General features: G+C 40.1%; 1 protein-coding gene across 2 annotated transcripts in view; it reads left to right on the top strand.

The window, feature by feature from the left end:
- SYTL5 (synaptotagmin like 5) overlaps window positions 1–12,582 on the top strand; it is a 287,943-nt gene extending 275,361 nt beyond the window's left edge. For both annotated transcript variants that reach the window (XM_058292189.2, XM_058292188.2), the window contains exons 15-18: window positions 1,152–1,260; window positions 2,498–2,633; window positions 5,397–5,605; window positions 6,728–12,582. In XM_058292189.2, the coding sequence (XP_058148172.1) occupies window positions 1,152–1,260; window positions 2,498–2,633; window positions 5,397–5,605; window positions 6,728–6,870 (597 nt within the window). In that variant the 3' untranslated portion in view covers window positions 6,871–12,582. The remainder of the gene's footprint in view (window positions 1–1,151; window positions 1,261–2,497; window positions 2,634–5,396; window positions 5,606–6,727) is intronic.
- Window positions 12,583–15,322: the final 2,740 nt, after the last annotated feature.

Genomic DNA, 15,322 nt, shown 5'->3' on the forward strand with positions numbered 1-15,322 from the left:
GCCATCGGATTATGCCACACCCCTGCTCAGAGACTCTGAGTGGCTACCTACTGCTTTGTGGATATGGTTTGAATAAACCCTAGCTTTCAGCCTGGCTCTCAGAGGCCCCCTGAGATGGAGAGCCTTCTGTCGCAGATGATGCCAGTGTTCTGCCCTTACCTCCATTTGCATGCACACATTGGCTCCCCACGGCTTTCATTTCAAGAATGTTATTAAAATGGAGTCATACAGTATGTGAGCGTTGAGGCTTGCTTTTTTTACTTGAGTTCCCCCAAGATTCATTCCAGTTGTTTGTACCAATAGTTCATTCCTTGTTAGTTGCTGAGTAGTATTGCATGAGATGGATGTGCCAAGGCTTGTTTAATCATTCACCCCTTGAAGACATCTGGGTTGTTTCCAGTTTTTGCCTATTACAAATAAAGTTTCTATGAACATTTGCAGACTGGTTTTTGGGGTGGATGTAATGTTCCATTCTCGGGAATAAATGCCCAAGAGTGTGATTGGTGGGTTATATGGTAAGCTGCATATTTAGTTTTAAAAGAAACTGCCAAACTGTTTTCCAGAGTGGCTGCACCATTTTGCATTCCCACCAGCAGTGTTTGAGTGAACCAGTTCCTCCACAGTGAATTTTGACAATGTGAATTGCCCATATTGATTTAAATAATGAATGGCTGGCAGCCCAGTGTGACTCAAGCGTGACTGCCTACTGTTCTCTTCTTGCTCATTTAGGAAAGTCTTAAAGACAGATGGAGAGAAGTAGCTTCTGGAGCTATTTTCAGTATCACCTTCATTCCTGCCCCATATGTGTATTTATGTATGTGTATATTCAGTAATAGGCCAGTGCTCAATGCATCACAGGCACTCAATATCACTCACTGAATATGTGTTATACATATCCACTCAAATTCCTTTTATTTTTATGTATGTGCACATACTTTAATGTATGTGCAAATACCTTCATGGAGTTTCCAAGCCCCTCTTTTCTCATATCTAAGACCTCTCTTAAAATAATAAGAGCTAACATAGTTGAGTGGGAGGAGATTGTCACCCTAAAGCCACCAAGTAAAAGCTGTACATTGAAACATGGGCTGCAAAGATATAAAAAGGCCAGGCATTCTTACTCTTCTCTTCACCTGTCTCCCCTTGGTCAGGCGGAGTTTGCTCCCGACATCGGCTTTCAGTACAAAGGAGAGCTGACAGTTGTTTTATGCTACATTCCCCCAGAGGAGAACTTGATGCTTCCACCGGGGCAACTTCAAGGTAGAGTGAAAATCGGTAACTTTGATTAAAGACATGCTGTTGCGAGAAGTATGGGAATGGGGATCAGTGATTTGTTGAATTACTTCACTTTTTCATTACACAGATGAAACATAAAGGGTGAAGTTTCACTAGTTTTGAGGGAAAGTTGAGAAGTATACATTGTATATGGGGAAAAGTATGGGATTCTTGCAAGGAAAAGGGAAAGTTTATCCTTTAGAAATCAGCATTGATGATAAGATTTGTTTCCTGGCAGTCCCAGAGATGTAGGGTTTTCCCCTAGGGCAGGGAGAGGGGTCTGGTTTTGGGGAGGGAGGTCTAGGGGGCTGCTGTATGGATTTAGAACATTCACAGCTACTCCGAGTTTTGAAGAAATTGACCCAGCACATAGAATGCAAAGGAAAAATCCAGATAGAGTCAACTTGTAAACCCCTTTTGCCCTTCTTCCATCAACTGCTACAGGCGGCCTTCTCTACCTTTCCAGTCACTGTCACCCTTTCCAGTGGACCTTCGACAAATAACTTACTATTTACAGGCCTCAATTTCCTCACCTTGTAGGGATGTTGTAAGGATTAAATCATTTCAACCATGTAAAGCACTTAAAACAGTGCTAAATAAAGGTGGTGGTGGTTGTTCGTGTTAGGCATATTTCATTGGAATAAAAATGTGAAGTAGGAAAGAGTTTCCTCTCTCCCAAAAGTGTAATTGTGTCTGGGCTGTAGTCTCTAGAGATGACACTGAAGTTGACAATTTACAGAGCTAGAAGGGCATTATAGTATTTTCTCTTCTGGAGATTTGATGCTTGTGAATAGCTTTCAAAAGCCATTTCTTACTAAGAGCAGGAATGTGGCCCATATAGCTCTCAGGGTCATTTCCGTTCTTCCCATTATATACCCTTGAAAGAGTATTCAGAGTTTAAAATTTATTTATTCTTTTTTTTCTTAATAAACATGTCTGATAAGGCCTATCTTGAAGGAATATGATGGGATTAACAGACATTTCAATGAATTCATGCAAAAAAATACAATTATGATAAGGCCCAGATCAGTTAGCAACTGAAATAAATCTTTGCAGATTTTCTTTAAAAGTTTTGAAATGAATCCATGATCTCTCCCTCTCTCCTCCTCTTTCACCTCTTCTTCCTACTCCTTCTCCTCTACCTCCTCCTCTTCTTCTCCCCTCCCCTCCCTCCCTTCCCTTCCCCTCTCCTACTCTCCTCTCTCTTTGGTGACTGATGCAGAAAAGAAGACCTTTAAAAAAGGAAAGAAGAAGGAGTCACCTATAATCTCTGGAGGAGTACTAGAAGTGCTCATCAAAGAGGCAAAGAATTTGACAGCAGTGAAGTCAGGAGGCACTTCTGATAGCTTTGTGAAGGGGTAATTTTTTTTATCTCATTTTAGATGTTAATGGGAGATGAAAGCATCTGTGATCCACAAGACAATGATGGCTGTGAGGCTTCTATGTTCTGCTTATTGGACATGTGTTAGGAAAAAATCTATCCTTGAACCTTGGCTCTTATATTTAAAACAATACAAGTGTAGGGGAACTACTTATTCCAGCTTTGGCCCTGTTTCCAGCATATTTCAGGGGTGTCTGCCATTCTCACCCTTCAGACTGGGCAAATTTCCTAAAAGATAGTATTTCTTCTCTTGAAGGGATAAAAAGTATACTTTTCTACATATATTTTCATTGTGCTTTGTTGTCATTTTCACTGGCAATATGCAACAACAACAACAAAATTGGATCCTCGGTGTTTTACCCTCTTGAGGGAAATTGTAGAATGTGAAGAGATCCATTGGAGAGTGCTTTGGGGGAGATCTGGGACCACTTTCTGGGCATTTGTGTCCACTGTGTGGAGTATAGGGCAGCTTCTTGTGGGAATGCAACTCTTTAAATGGCCACTCTTGCCTATTCTAGCCAATCCAAATAGGAAACCCCTCTTGATTTCTGACTATTTGAGGTTTTTCTCCTGGAATTAGAGGAACTTGGACAAAAGGGATATTTTACATCATTCAAACACACAAATGCACATGTTCTGAGCACCTGCTGCCATGCCAAGTACTGCAGTTTCACAAATAATTAAGACATGGCACCTGCCTTCAAGAAGCACATGAGGTAAAAGAAATTCCTGTGATGCCAGGCCATGAGGTTAATTCTTTGTGTCAAGTGACAGGAGTGCTCCTGTCCTCAAGCCCACTTAGAAATGTGCATTTTCTCTATAAGTAAATGAATCAAGCCTTTGCCCTCACATGTTCTAACTTTGTTAGTGCAGATGAGGAGGAGAAGCACACGTCTGAGGCTTCCCCACTGGTGAGTGTGTGTGCCCAAATCCTGGTCTGTCTGTCCTTCACTTCTTCTCTCAGCAGGTTTAAGCACAGAGGAAATGCTGTCTGTGGATCCTGCCCTTGCAATCTGCCTCCCCAGACCCACATTCAGTTCAGGCCTCTGCTCACTGTCTGGTGGGATGAGGGGGTGGCCCCCTAACCTAAAGCCTCATTGTTGCCTTGCAGGGTTGACTTATTTTCTGAAACAGTTTTCACTTCATGATGTTGAAAATTCTTGAAGCAGAAATAATATAGGACAGAACCTTTATTCTATAAAGAAAAAAAAGAGCCAGTGACTTTGTAATAAATTCTCTCCCCAGCTATACTTAAACATTGAGCTGATTTTAAAGGGACCTGAAATATATATATTTTAAAACAGAAAGAGTGCAAAAGAACAAGAATAAAACCTGTAAAGTTAAAATACTGCAAAATATATCAGTTAAGATTAGATTTGTTGGTGAACCAAAATAACAGTGACTTAAACTAGACAAAAGTTGTATTATTTTTTCTCTTGCATGTAAACAAAGACTGAAGGTAAGGTATCCTGAGCAGGTATGGAGGCATCATGATTTTCAGGGACCCAGGTTTCTTCTATGTTGTTATGCACAGGTCAAGATAACTGCTCGAGTTTCAGTTATCCCATCCAAATTCCAGCTGGCAAGATATATTTCAGAAGAGGCATACAGAACTGCTTCTTATATCCTATTGGTCAAACTTAGTCATAAGTCTATACTAGCTGCAAGGGAGACTGGGAAATATAGTCTTTATTCTGGGCAGCCTTTTGCCCAGCTGAAATGCAGGAACTTTTATTAGAGAAGAATAAGGGGAGGATGGATATTGGGAAATGACAAGCAGTCTTTTCCTGTTACATGAAGTAAAATCTCAAATACCCTAACATGTCCTCTTTATTGTAAGAAAATTTCTTTTGAGGGTTTTTTATTTCATTTTTATTTTATATACTAATTCCAAGTGCACATCTCTCTCCTCCCCTAAAGTATGTTCCCTAAAAGGAGAGCAAAGTCATATTCATCATGTACTACCTAGGGTCTAGTACAGAGCCTTGACAATAGTAGAGAAGGCTTAGGAACAGGTGCTTTATTTGAGAAAAGATCCCAGAAAATGCCAATGAGAAAGTGGAGAAAATGAGACTGGGAAGGGAGGAAAGCTGATAAAATTTACGTTAATTAGCAGGTTACCTCTGTGGGCAACTGGAGTGTCATCCCACTAGGGAACCAAAGGTGTAACTGTGGAAACACCTTAGAATCATCCCTCAGTGGGATAGGGAAGCTGGAGGAGTCATTCACTGTTTCCCCAAACTCATTGGTTGAGGGTTATTCCTAGGGACCTTAAATTACCAGTAATTCCGGGCTGCCCTGCACAGCCCCAGAGAAAGTTCTGAAGTGGAGAAGCTGAGAGACACAGGCACTTAAGGTGGGGAGCTGTTATCATGCCAGGAACAGAACTTGCATCCTGGCTGCAAGTCAACTCAAAGCTGGGCCTAGAGGATTTGATGTTGGGCATTCTATAGCATCTTCCAGAAAAGGTATTTTCATTTCAAGATGGGGGAAAGGACCAAAATGGGATTAGAAAGGAGAGCAAAGCCATTTTACTATTGCCTCACTTAAGATAAATAATAAACGAGTCCACTAAATAAATCCAGATTTAAGCACATAAGAACCTGGGAAAGGAAATAAAATATCCTTATCACACTTGAACACACACATCAGGGATTGTGAGAAACTCAAATGACTACTCAAGGATGTCATTTACTACCTGTTGTCTCACTGACGGTTTGATTGTTTTTTTCTCCTGCAGCTACCTGCTCCCTGATGATAGCAAAGCCACCAAACACAAAACTCTGGTAATAAGGAAGAGTGTCAACCCTCAGTGGAATCACACTTTCAAGTTCAGTGGCCTGCATCCCCAGGATATAAAGAATGTTTGCCTAGAACTTACCATCTGGGACAAGGAGGCCTTTTCCAGCAACATCTTTTTGGGAGGAGTTCGTTTGAATTCTGGAAGTGGTGAGGCACTTGGAGGGGACCCTAATATGGTCTGTGACTAGGCATAGGACAGGGGTGTAGTTCCTGGAGGTGTGATATCAGATATAGTTTCACTTGTAGTTGACTCCTGAAATTACCACATTTTCTGCATTTTTTTATGTAAGGGTCTGTTCATTATTAAAATGCACATATCACTACTGTAATCTTGTATCTTTAGGCTAGAAGTTTAGGATGTATAATGTTTATACATAGTCTTTTCACAGAACACAATTTACACTTTAGTCTAAGTGAATTTCAAGTACTTTCTTGGTTCTTCAGGTTTTGCTAGGAAAACAATCTCCAGGATAGCACAAGCTTCTGATAAGGGAGGGAGAGAGGGACTTCCAAGACTAACTTCACTTCATCCTCTTCTCCATTTTGCCCAGAACTTATAGTCATTACTCATACTGGTTGAATTGAAAGGAAATCAATTTTTTTCCTAAAACATGATGTTTAGTGTTGTTCGAACAGGCCATGGAAACACATCATTGATACTGTAAGACACAACTGGATCAGGGAGAATTGGTGGGGGGGGGGGGGAAACACCTTCAAAATAGAGAATTAGTAGAGCACATGCAGTCTCCCAAAAACTTATAGCCCATAGCTTATTCCATGGCTTAGGCCAAACATAGATGTTCTGCATGCATCATGGTCACCATTCCTGTACAGAATTATCCCACCCCTGTCTTGCTCTACTTATTCATAGAGTAAGTAGAGCTGAGAATAGTTAGGCCACTAAAATGACTTATACTTCCCAGAGAAGTGGCCTTGGTAGAAAGGGAGAACCTCAGAGCCCTGTTTGGTCTGTTCTGTCAAGTTAACTCAGTCCAAATGAACCAACTCTCTGCTAAACTACCAAAAGGGGAAGGGAATGGACTTCTACAGCCATCCTGACTTGTCTCACATCGTCTAAGCACAAGAGAGCCACTCAGACAGAGGAGGGTTTATTTCATTCTATCACCACTCACTAGATATGGGGGCAAAAACAAGCTAGTGAAGGTTAGAAGGCCTCTGGTTAGAAGGCCTTCACATCCTCTTCAGAGTTGATAGATGCCTTCCAGAAGATCACCTGTGAAGCATAATGCTTTCTTTTCCTTTCTTCAGGTGTGAGCCATGGGAAGAACGTGGATTGGATGGACTCTCAAGGGGAAGAGCAACACCTTTGGCAGAAGATGGCCAACAACCCTGGGACTCCTGTAGAGGGTGTACTCATGCTCCGTTCTAGCATGGGGAAGCGTAGGCTCTGAGGGAAACAAATCTCTGAGAATGAAGCTCCCAAAGACTACCTAGCTGATGTTTTCTACCTTCCCTGCCATTTCTCACATGGGAGTGTTGACACATGAGGGGAGAGATGTAAGGCCTTGCTGAGTGCCTAAAAAAGCATGTATCTCTATATGTCTATGAGCTAGGGCCTTCCTGATTGGACAGTAGAAAGTACACCACACTGTTCTGTCTACAAGAAAATTCTGCAATGATTTTTATATCATAAGGGAAATACCACAAGCTTACTTGAAACCAGAATTGAGTTTGGGGGCCTCAACCCTTTTGAGTTACTTTAGATTTCCGCAAGTGGTTTGGGGAAAGATGATGCCACTGGAACGCAGACCTTTTGGAGAATAAGAAGGGTTACTAGCCAACCCTGGGAATCCTCATAATTCAAAGAAGTTATGGTGGGGATGGGAGTGGGGAAGTGTGTGTAGTGCTGGTATTGTAACCACCTTGTGGATTGGTCAGAGAAGGCTTCAAATTGATCTGGCAGCATTTTCTATGGTGACTATATAATTTATCTCCTAAATCAGTCCACATTTGAGGTGAAGAGAGCTAAGTAATTGCCTCGAGACAACAGGTATAAAACCAGGATTGACCTGGGCAATTTTGGATGTAGGGTCAATCTAGCTATGACCTAGCTATTAGAGAAATCTGTTGTAAACATTTATTTTATGAAATATCCTAAGCTATTAACTTAAAGAGAATCAGAATTAACAGTAATCTATATATATTTTCACATTTTATTTATTGGTAAAACCAGTTTAATGGAAAGGGAGGTACTCTACCTGCTGTTTTACTTTTGTCCCTCTCCTGCAGTGTTATGGGAAAGTAATAGGCTCTTCCCTTCCTTTTCTCCTTCCATGTGTTTTTGCTATCTCCTTCTGTATTGGTTAGCTATTGCCATAATAATGTGAGTAACAAACCACCCAAACGGCAGTGATTGAAAATAACAATCCTGTATTCTCATGGTTCTGTGGGTGGCTGGGATGTCTCTGCTTCCTGCTGCAGGCCTGAGGAGCTGGGTCTGCTGCTCGTGTCTCATCCTCTATGGGCCAGAGGAATACCTAGAGCATGTTCTTCCTGTGCAGAGGTGCAAAATGATAAGCCCCACTGCCTGAGTACATTTTGAGCTCCTGCTTGTATCATGTATACTGATATCTCCTTGGCCAAAGGAAATCATATAACCAAGCCAAAAATCAAGGGACAGGACTACACTCTTCCCAGAACGAATTCATGACAAGAGTGAGGATGCAGGAAGGGATAAATAATTGAGATCAATAGTTCCCTCTGTCATATCTTCTTTCATCTGGAAGTCCAGGTGCTTGAAACACCAAACTTAGACACAAAGGTAGTTAAATCTGGAAGGGACCTCAGGCCTGGTTCCCCATTTTGAAGATTTAAAGCCTGAATCAGAGAGAGCTGAAATGGCTTGTCCCAGGTCATTTAGAAGCTGTGTCTTAACCTGGACTTAAATCCAGGGTGTAATTCCTAGGCTAGTGTTCTTTCTACTGTAGTCCTTGGCATGATCCTATGCTTATCAGAGTAGACAGGAGGAAAAAGGACCAAGGAAACTGGGGCACAGTTTGATTATTCAAGTATAAACATACCTGGCTCAGTCATCTTCTGGAGTCATATTCTAGCCCTTTACCTAATCTTTGCATTTGAATTTGCATAAAAGCCTTAAAAGGGAAGAAGTATTTTAGCAAAGAACAGTGATAAAAAAAAAAATCCATTAACATTGGGATCAGGGCCTTGGGCAGACTTGGAATTGATAATAAACAGCATTGCTGATTCTATGAAGGCTTCAAGTTATCTAATGGCTATTATATAAGTCATCATTGTATATATGATTATTTGGGCCAAGCATCGTGAATGTACTTTATGTGTGTGAAGGCCATGGTCTACATCACACATCATGAGGTAAGAACTACCTTTCCAGTCATCTTTGGCCAGCAGAATGCAAAACCCAGATTTAAAACATAGACCCGGAAGACAAGAGACCCAAGACTCTGCCATAATCCAGGTTTACAGCCTTGGATAGTTCATGAAACCGTGCTGGGTCCCTTTTTCTCATTACCATAGGATGAGTATCAGAGCCACTTCCCTCTCACAAAGAGGACCTGAGGCTAAAAGGATATTGGCCTTCAGATCAGCAATTAGACAAATTTTATTCCATTTTATTTTTAAAAATTTTTTAAAAGATACTTAGATTACATAAATGTAGAGGATTTCTATATATCCCCCTCCCTCCCCCTCCCACACTTTCCCACATTAACAGCATCCTCCATTAGTGCGGTATATTTGTTACAATTGATGAACACATATTGGAGCATTGCCACTAAGCGTGGATTATAGTTTACAAAATAGTTTAAACTGTCTCCCACGCAATTTTTTAAGTTATGACAATATTCATAATGGCCTGTATCTGTCATTGCAACGTCATTCAGGACAATTCCAAAGTCCTGAAAGTGACCCCATATTACACCTATTTTTCCCTCTCCCTCCCCTCAGAACCTCCAGAGGCCACTGCCTCCACATCAATGATAAAATTCTTCCATTTTCAATGCCTGTCAGGGACTGTGATGGCTGCTTCTTCACAGCTGAAGCAAAACCCAGTTTGGACCATTGAGTAACAGTCTCTTAAGAAACAAAGTGATGAGTGACATAATAAAGATATGGATAAAGAGTCCAGGAAACACAGAGATAATCACAATTCGTTCTGCCTGGGAAAGTCATGGGGATAAAATGACTTTGAAAAGCTAAATGATGATCAACTTCCAGGTGATATTACTAGGCAATGGTAGGATACCCAGAACCATTTTCAGGCATATTCTAGCTAGTCATTTAACATTTCTAGACTTCTTCTCCAATTTCAAAAACAGATTTAGAATATATTTAACATTATTTTTATTAAAAGAATAAGCAGTGCATTTTCAATATTATTCAAAAATAGGTCATTGGATTCTAGAAAATTGAATTAATATAGCTTAAAGAATATGGTCTATTTCCTTTTAAAACTCACACCCATGTCCCTGCACTGCCCATCTTAAAAAGTATAAGATCATCACTATTTCCCACATTGGAAAAATATATTGTCCTCAGACCTGATCAAAGGTCATTCTGTCTTCAATGACCTTTTTATGGGAGGTGAGTGCATAGTGATGGTGAAGTATGGAGACATCTTTAAAGTATATTGAATGAAGTGGATTTATTCACTAATAATGAATGTGGCAAAATAATAAATGACAAAACTTTATACCTTGAACTCAAAAAAAGCCTAAACTTTCATGTCTTCACCTTTGCCACATTTACACGAACTCTCTGTATCATAGTTTCATAAAATTCAACGTCTCACTAGGTATTTTCATGATGCAAATCCCACATATGCAAAAATCTATTAGAATCTGTTGGTGTTGCTCTCAGGAGTAAGGGGCAAATTGCTCTTAAGTTCATTCTATTTTAGTAGGTAGAGTGTAGTGGTACAAAGTACATATTAAAATACTGGTAATACATGTGAACGGCCTAAAATTCAAATAGGTCAAAATTGTGAGAAGTCAGTCTTCCTCTCCTTCCATATCATAATATATTGACTGCTTCATTAATTACATGGTTACAGGTATTACATTATACACCAAATTTATTTAACCATTCCTACAAATGCCACCTTAAATATGGTTATCTTAGCTATCTATGTTTGGTGGCATTTCTTCAAAAAATAAATGTTTTGAAATTAAAAATACTTCTTATCCCACAATTCTACTTCTGGGTATTAGCCCTACCCATATAGATGCACATGTGAGAAATGAGTACATCAGCAGGGGCTTTCTATAATATCACACGTCCTGGTTTTTCTGCCTCACTAGTTGCTCCTTCAGCTTGGTTCGTCCTCTATGCTGCTGTTAAAAATGAGATTCTTCAGTGCTTGGTTCTTCCTTTCCACTCACTTTGTAAACTCTCCCAGGCATTCTTGTGGACTGTATTGGTCATGGTTTTTTGATCATTTATATGAATTGAACTTCAAATTCATATCTCCAACCCAGACCCCTCCTCTCATTTCCAGACCTCGATCCAGCCCCTGGGATAGCTCCCATTTTCAACACATTCTAAACTGAACTCTTCATCCTACCTTCTCCCTCTCACCCATGTCTTTCTACTCCAGTGCGTCCTGTCTCAGTACCTCTTACCATCACCCACCCAGTCACACTAACTGGACACCCAGGAGTGGTCATTCATTTCTCTCTCTCCCTGATCCTGATGTGCAATCAATTCTACCTGGGAAATATCTCTACAGCACGTCTAATCCACTCCATCTGCATGGCACCACGCTAATGTAACTCACAATCACCCTCTTTATTTTTGCAGCTGTCCCCTAACTGCTCTCTCTGCAGTCACTGTTGCCTTCCCTCAATCCATTTTCTGTCGTGTAGTCAGATTTTTTTCCACGTTATTAAAACATTTTCAAACATACCAAGGAGTTGAAAGAATTTTACAACAAACACCCTCATACCCACTACCTAAATTCAGGTTCAACTTTTATGATTTGATTACACTTGCTTATCATATTCTATCTGTCCATCTCCAGAGTGATCTTTTTAAAGTGCAAACCTTATCATGCTTTTAAAGCTTTCCATGTCTTCCCATGAGGATAAAATCCAAATTTTGCCCATAGACCATCAGGCCTTGCATAAATGGCTTCTCTTCAACTTGGCCCAGGCCATGCCTCGCCTCCTCTTCTCCTCATTCACACTGCTCAACTTTCTGCTGCTTAATTGTGCCAGGCTCTAGCCCACCTCATGGAGATTGCTGGAAATGCTCCCGCTCCATCTCATCGGCCTCATTCCCATTCATCATTCAAGTCTGGCTTAAATATCACCTCCTCATGAAAGCCTCCACCGACCACTCCCAGCCCGACTAGTTCAAGGTGGCCTCTCTCCATTTGTCCTTCACTGCACACATCACAGCTATAATAAAGTATTTAGGTAATGAGTCCTGTAATGTCTGTGTCTGCCTCCCTACCCCCACCCCCACCACATCCCTAGAAGTTAAAATTCATAAGGACAGAGCCTCAATTTTTTCATGACCATATCCCCAGGGCTTGGTTCAGAGTAGGTTAAAAAAAAACATATGGAATAAATGAAAATGGAAAAAAATGTGACATCATAGAGGTTCCACCAATAGTTACCTTTAGATACTACCTCTTCTAACCCCTACTTAACAGATAAGAACACTGAGGAATAAAGATCAAGAATCATCTTCAAATATACTTTAAAAGCAGCCTTTCTACAGGTTCTGTAGTTACAACCCTAGACAGTCAGTCCCAGCCTGTCCTGGCATTGATAAAACACTACTTGTGCTCTCCAGCAGAGCAGATACATTTCTCAGAAGAAGAGACCATGGTCTTGCCTGGATCATCCTCCTTGGTGGGAGATCACAACTCTCATTTTTCCCTTACTTGAATCAGATCAAACTATTTGAGTATATATCCTTTGTGCAGTCAAGTTTTAAAGGGGCATGAACAAGCTCGAAAGCCTGACTTTATCCAGGTAGTTTGTAAATAGCATCTGCAGGACACTTGGAAGATTTCTGCTTTTAGCAGCTCTCATTTCGCTTGTGTTGTTAATATCCCTGGAATTACCAGGATGTAGATTTACCAGGTCACATAAACCCATAATAAAGGTATCTGGATGGAATTTTTTCTTCTGCGCCTCCTTTTCCTTAAGAAACTTGCACTAATATATGACCACTGATAATTAAGTACTTAAGTAACTCACGACTGTATTGAGCCTACCCGATTCAGAGTAATATTAGTCACATCATTGCCTGCTACTCCGATGCTTAGATTTGGTGGGGGAGGAGAAAGCCACAGAAGAAATAGAGCAAACCCCATTTTTAGAAGAAAAGCAAATTGAAATATCAAGTCCCAGAAATGCCTCACAGTGAAGGCCTGTGGAATTTTGGATGGTGGTCAATGTTTGTTTTTTTCTTCCATGTAGATACTTCACATTAAACTGAGCATTGGCTCTAGCAGTTGGCAGAAGGGATTTCCTCCTACAATGGTGTCATCGATGGTCCCTGAAATTCGAAACCAAATAGTAGGAGGAAATCTACACAGGCAAAACAATAACAAAAACTGCATCTGGGAAAGTTTGCACAATAGCCAGGGAAATTGGGTCACATTAAGGATTCTAAAGGATTATCGAAACATCTGGATTGTGAATTTAATATATTTTTTCCACAGTTCTGCTCCAAAGCTATTGAATCAAAATCCCAAGAAATCTCCATCATTTTTATTAAGCGTATTTATCAAATTATGATCCATCACCGCTAATACAGGTGGATCACAGTCTGAGCAACACTGCATTGGAGGAGATTTTCAGACCGACTCTATGTCATGATGGATGCTTGGATTTGGCCTTGGAAGAGTCTCTCTTTTGGCTAATGTGGAGGTGATTAATTTGAAGCAATGAGTGAGGAGGAGAGAATCTAGATTAGCGCAAATCTTGACCATGTGACCTCAGTTCATTACCCACTCAGGACCTTGCTCTATTTGCCCATAAAATAGGAATACTCAAACTACCTTGGAGCAATTGAAGATATGAGGTAATATTTGTAAGTATGCTTTGAGAATTTTAACCCACTGCAAAAATAAGAAGTAGGTCATTATTACTGGGCTAGGTATAGCCCTCTGTGGTACTTGATCCCTTAGACCTCTCTTTTCCCAGATGCTTGGTTAGTCTTAAGCATTCTGTGTACAATGAAGTGGACTCCAGTGTACAGGAAACAAATGAACAAACTTTAATTTTGTGCTTGGTTACCCACCGTGAGTGATGGCAATGTACTTATCTTTAGGCAGGAAGTTCCTATTTCACCTAAATAAATAATCAACATTACAGAAAGTGTTTCATTTAATGGAAACAAAAACTGTGCTCAGTTTTTTCGTTGACATGTTGTGGAACCTGAGAGCAAACCATCTTTCCCCCTCTTAACACCCTCTTCCAATGTAATGACCATCTCTTTCTCTAGCCCTTCCCTTATCCCCATGTCAGGGAGATCAATCTTGTATTCCTCACACGAATTCTGCATTCTATCTACAGAAAGAAATTTACCCTTCTCTCAAAACAAATTCCATAGAAATACAAACTACTGTTATGACAATGAGTAATGCATAGTGCTTCAACAATTATCAATTGTACCTCCTTTACCTCATTAGAATCCATCAAAATATTCTGGGGGTGGGTTCCTTTCATATTTTGAAAAGGGAAGTAGAACATATCATTAGTATTGTCTGTAAATGATAATATATACTCATATAGAATAGTGGAGCCTACTTTGCCCCCCAATATTTCAACACAAGGTGAAACTTGCCTTTGCTTTCCTTTCTCACTGAATCAGGCAGAAATTAATACAGTGAGCAAATCAAATATTTCATTCAAATAATTTAAACAAAAAAATTGTTACTGGCATTTGTTGAAGAAAACCTGTCTCATGGTGGCAGAGAACTAGATACATGTTTCAATGTAAATATTTTAATTTTACCTCTTTGTTGTTAGACACACTTAATTTTGGGAAGGAAACTGATCGCTCCTTCTGAGCATTTTTTTCTACTTAGCCTAAGGTAGAAAAGATTTTGCCTTCAGAAAGCTGGAATTTGTTTGTGAAAATCCACAGGAATTGATGGGCACCAAAAATAAAACTTATTTTTAAATCTTTCTCAAGTGGAAGTAAATAAAAGAAAGGGCCTTTCCATTACAAAGCAGTCAATCATTTATGGTTGAATGGTGGTTAAAACAAATGAGAGTTAGGGATATATATTTTTATGTCCTTTCTTAGTTATCATTATTCATAAATGTCTCTCAGTTGATGTGAAGAAAATATTAACTTGGCTTTTCCTGAATCTTCTTGCGTTTGATTTTCCCCACCACCTCCAACTAATTTGTCCTCCTTAATAGCTAAATATATTCTTCTTACATTGTCCCTGTGGCTGATAAGGTGAACACCAGAATCTTAGGAGATGTCATTAATGCTTTTTTCCACACAGATTTAAGGGAATATAATCATTCATTTTCAACTCTCTCCTGTCACCTCAGGACCCAGATCTGTTAGAGTTATCAAAGCATCTGAATGCACAGTCAAGCTGAGGGATGGGTTGTCCAGGAAGTTGCCCAGAACGCCAAATTATAGTGGACATTAAACATCTCCGGAAATGTAATTAGATGGAGAATTCCTCTTAAAAACATTGGCAAAAAGAAATAATGTCTGCTTGAGTATATAGGTAAGGTAGAGACCCCATGCTTGAAGAGCAATTCATGGTTGATAAGTTGCCTTCGAAAGAGGGCTGGTGTGGTTCAAGGCAGGGCTTCTATTTTGCTGAATATTTCAAGTTTGGGTCAGAGCTGAATTGCTAAGGACATGAGAAAATAAGGGTGTGCT

This window comes from Dasypus novemcinctus, chromosome X (assembly GCF_030445035.2).
Source record: "Dasypus novemcinctus isolate mDasNov1 chromosome X, mDasNov1.1.hap2, whole genome shotgun sequence".
Classification (NCBI taxonomy): Eukaryota; Metazoa; Chordata; class Mammalia; order Cingulata; family Dasypodidae; genus Dasypus; species Dasypus novemcinctus.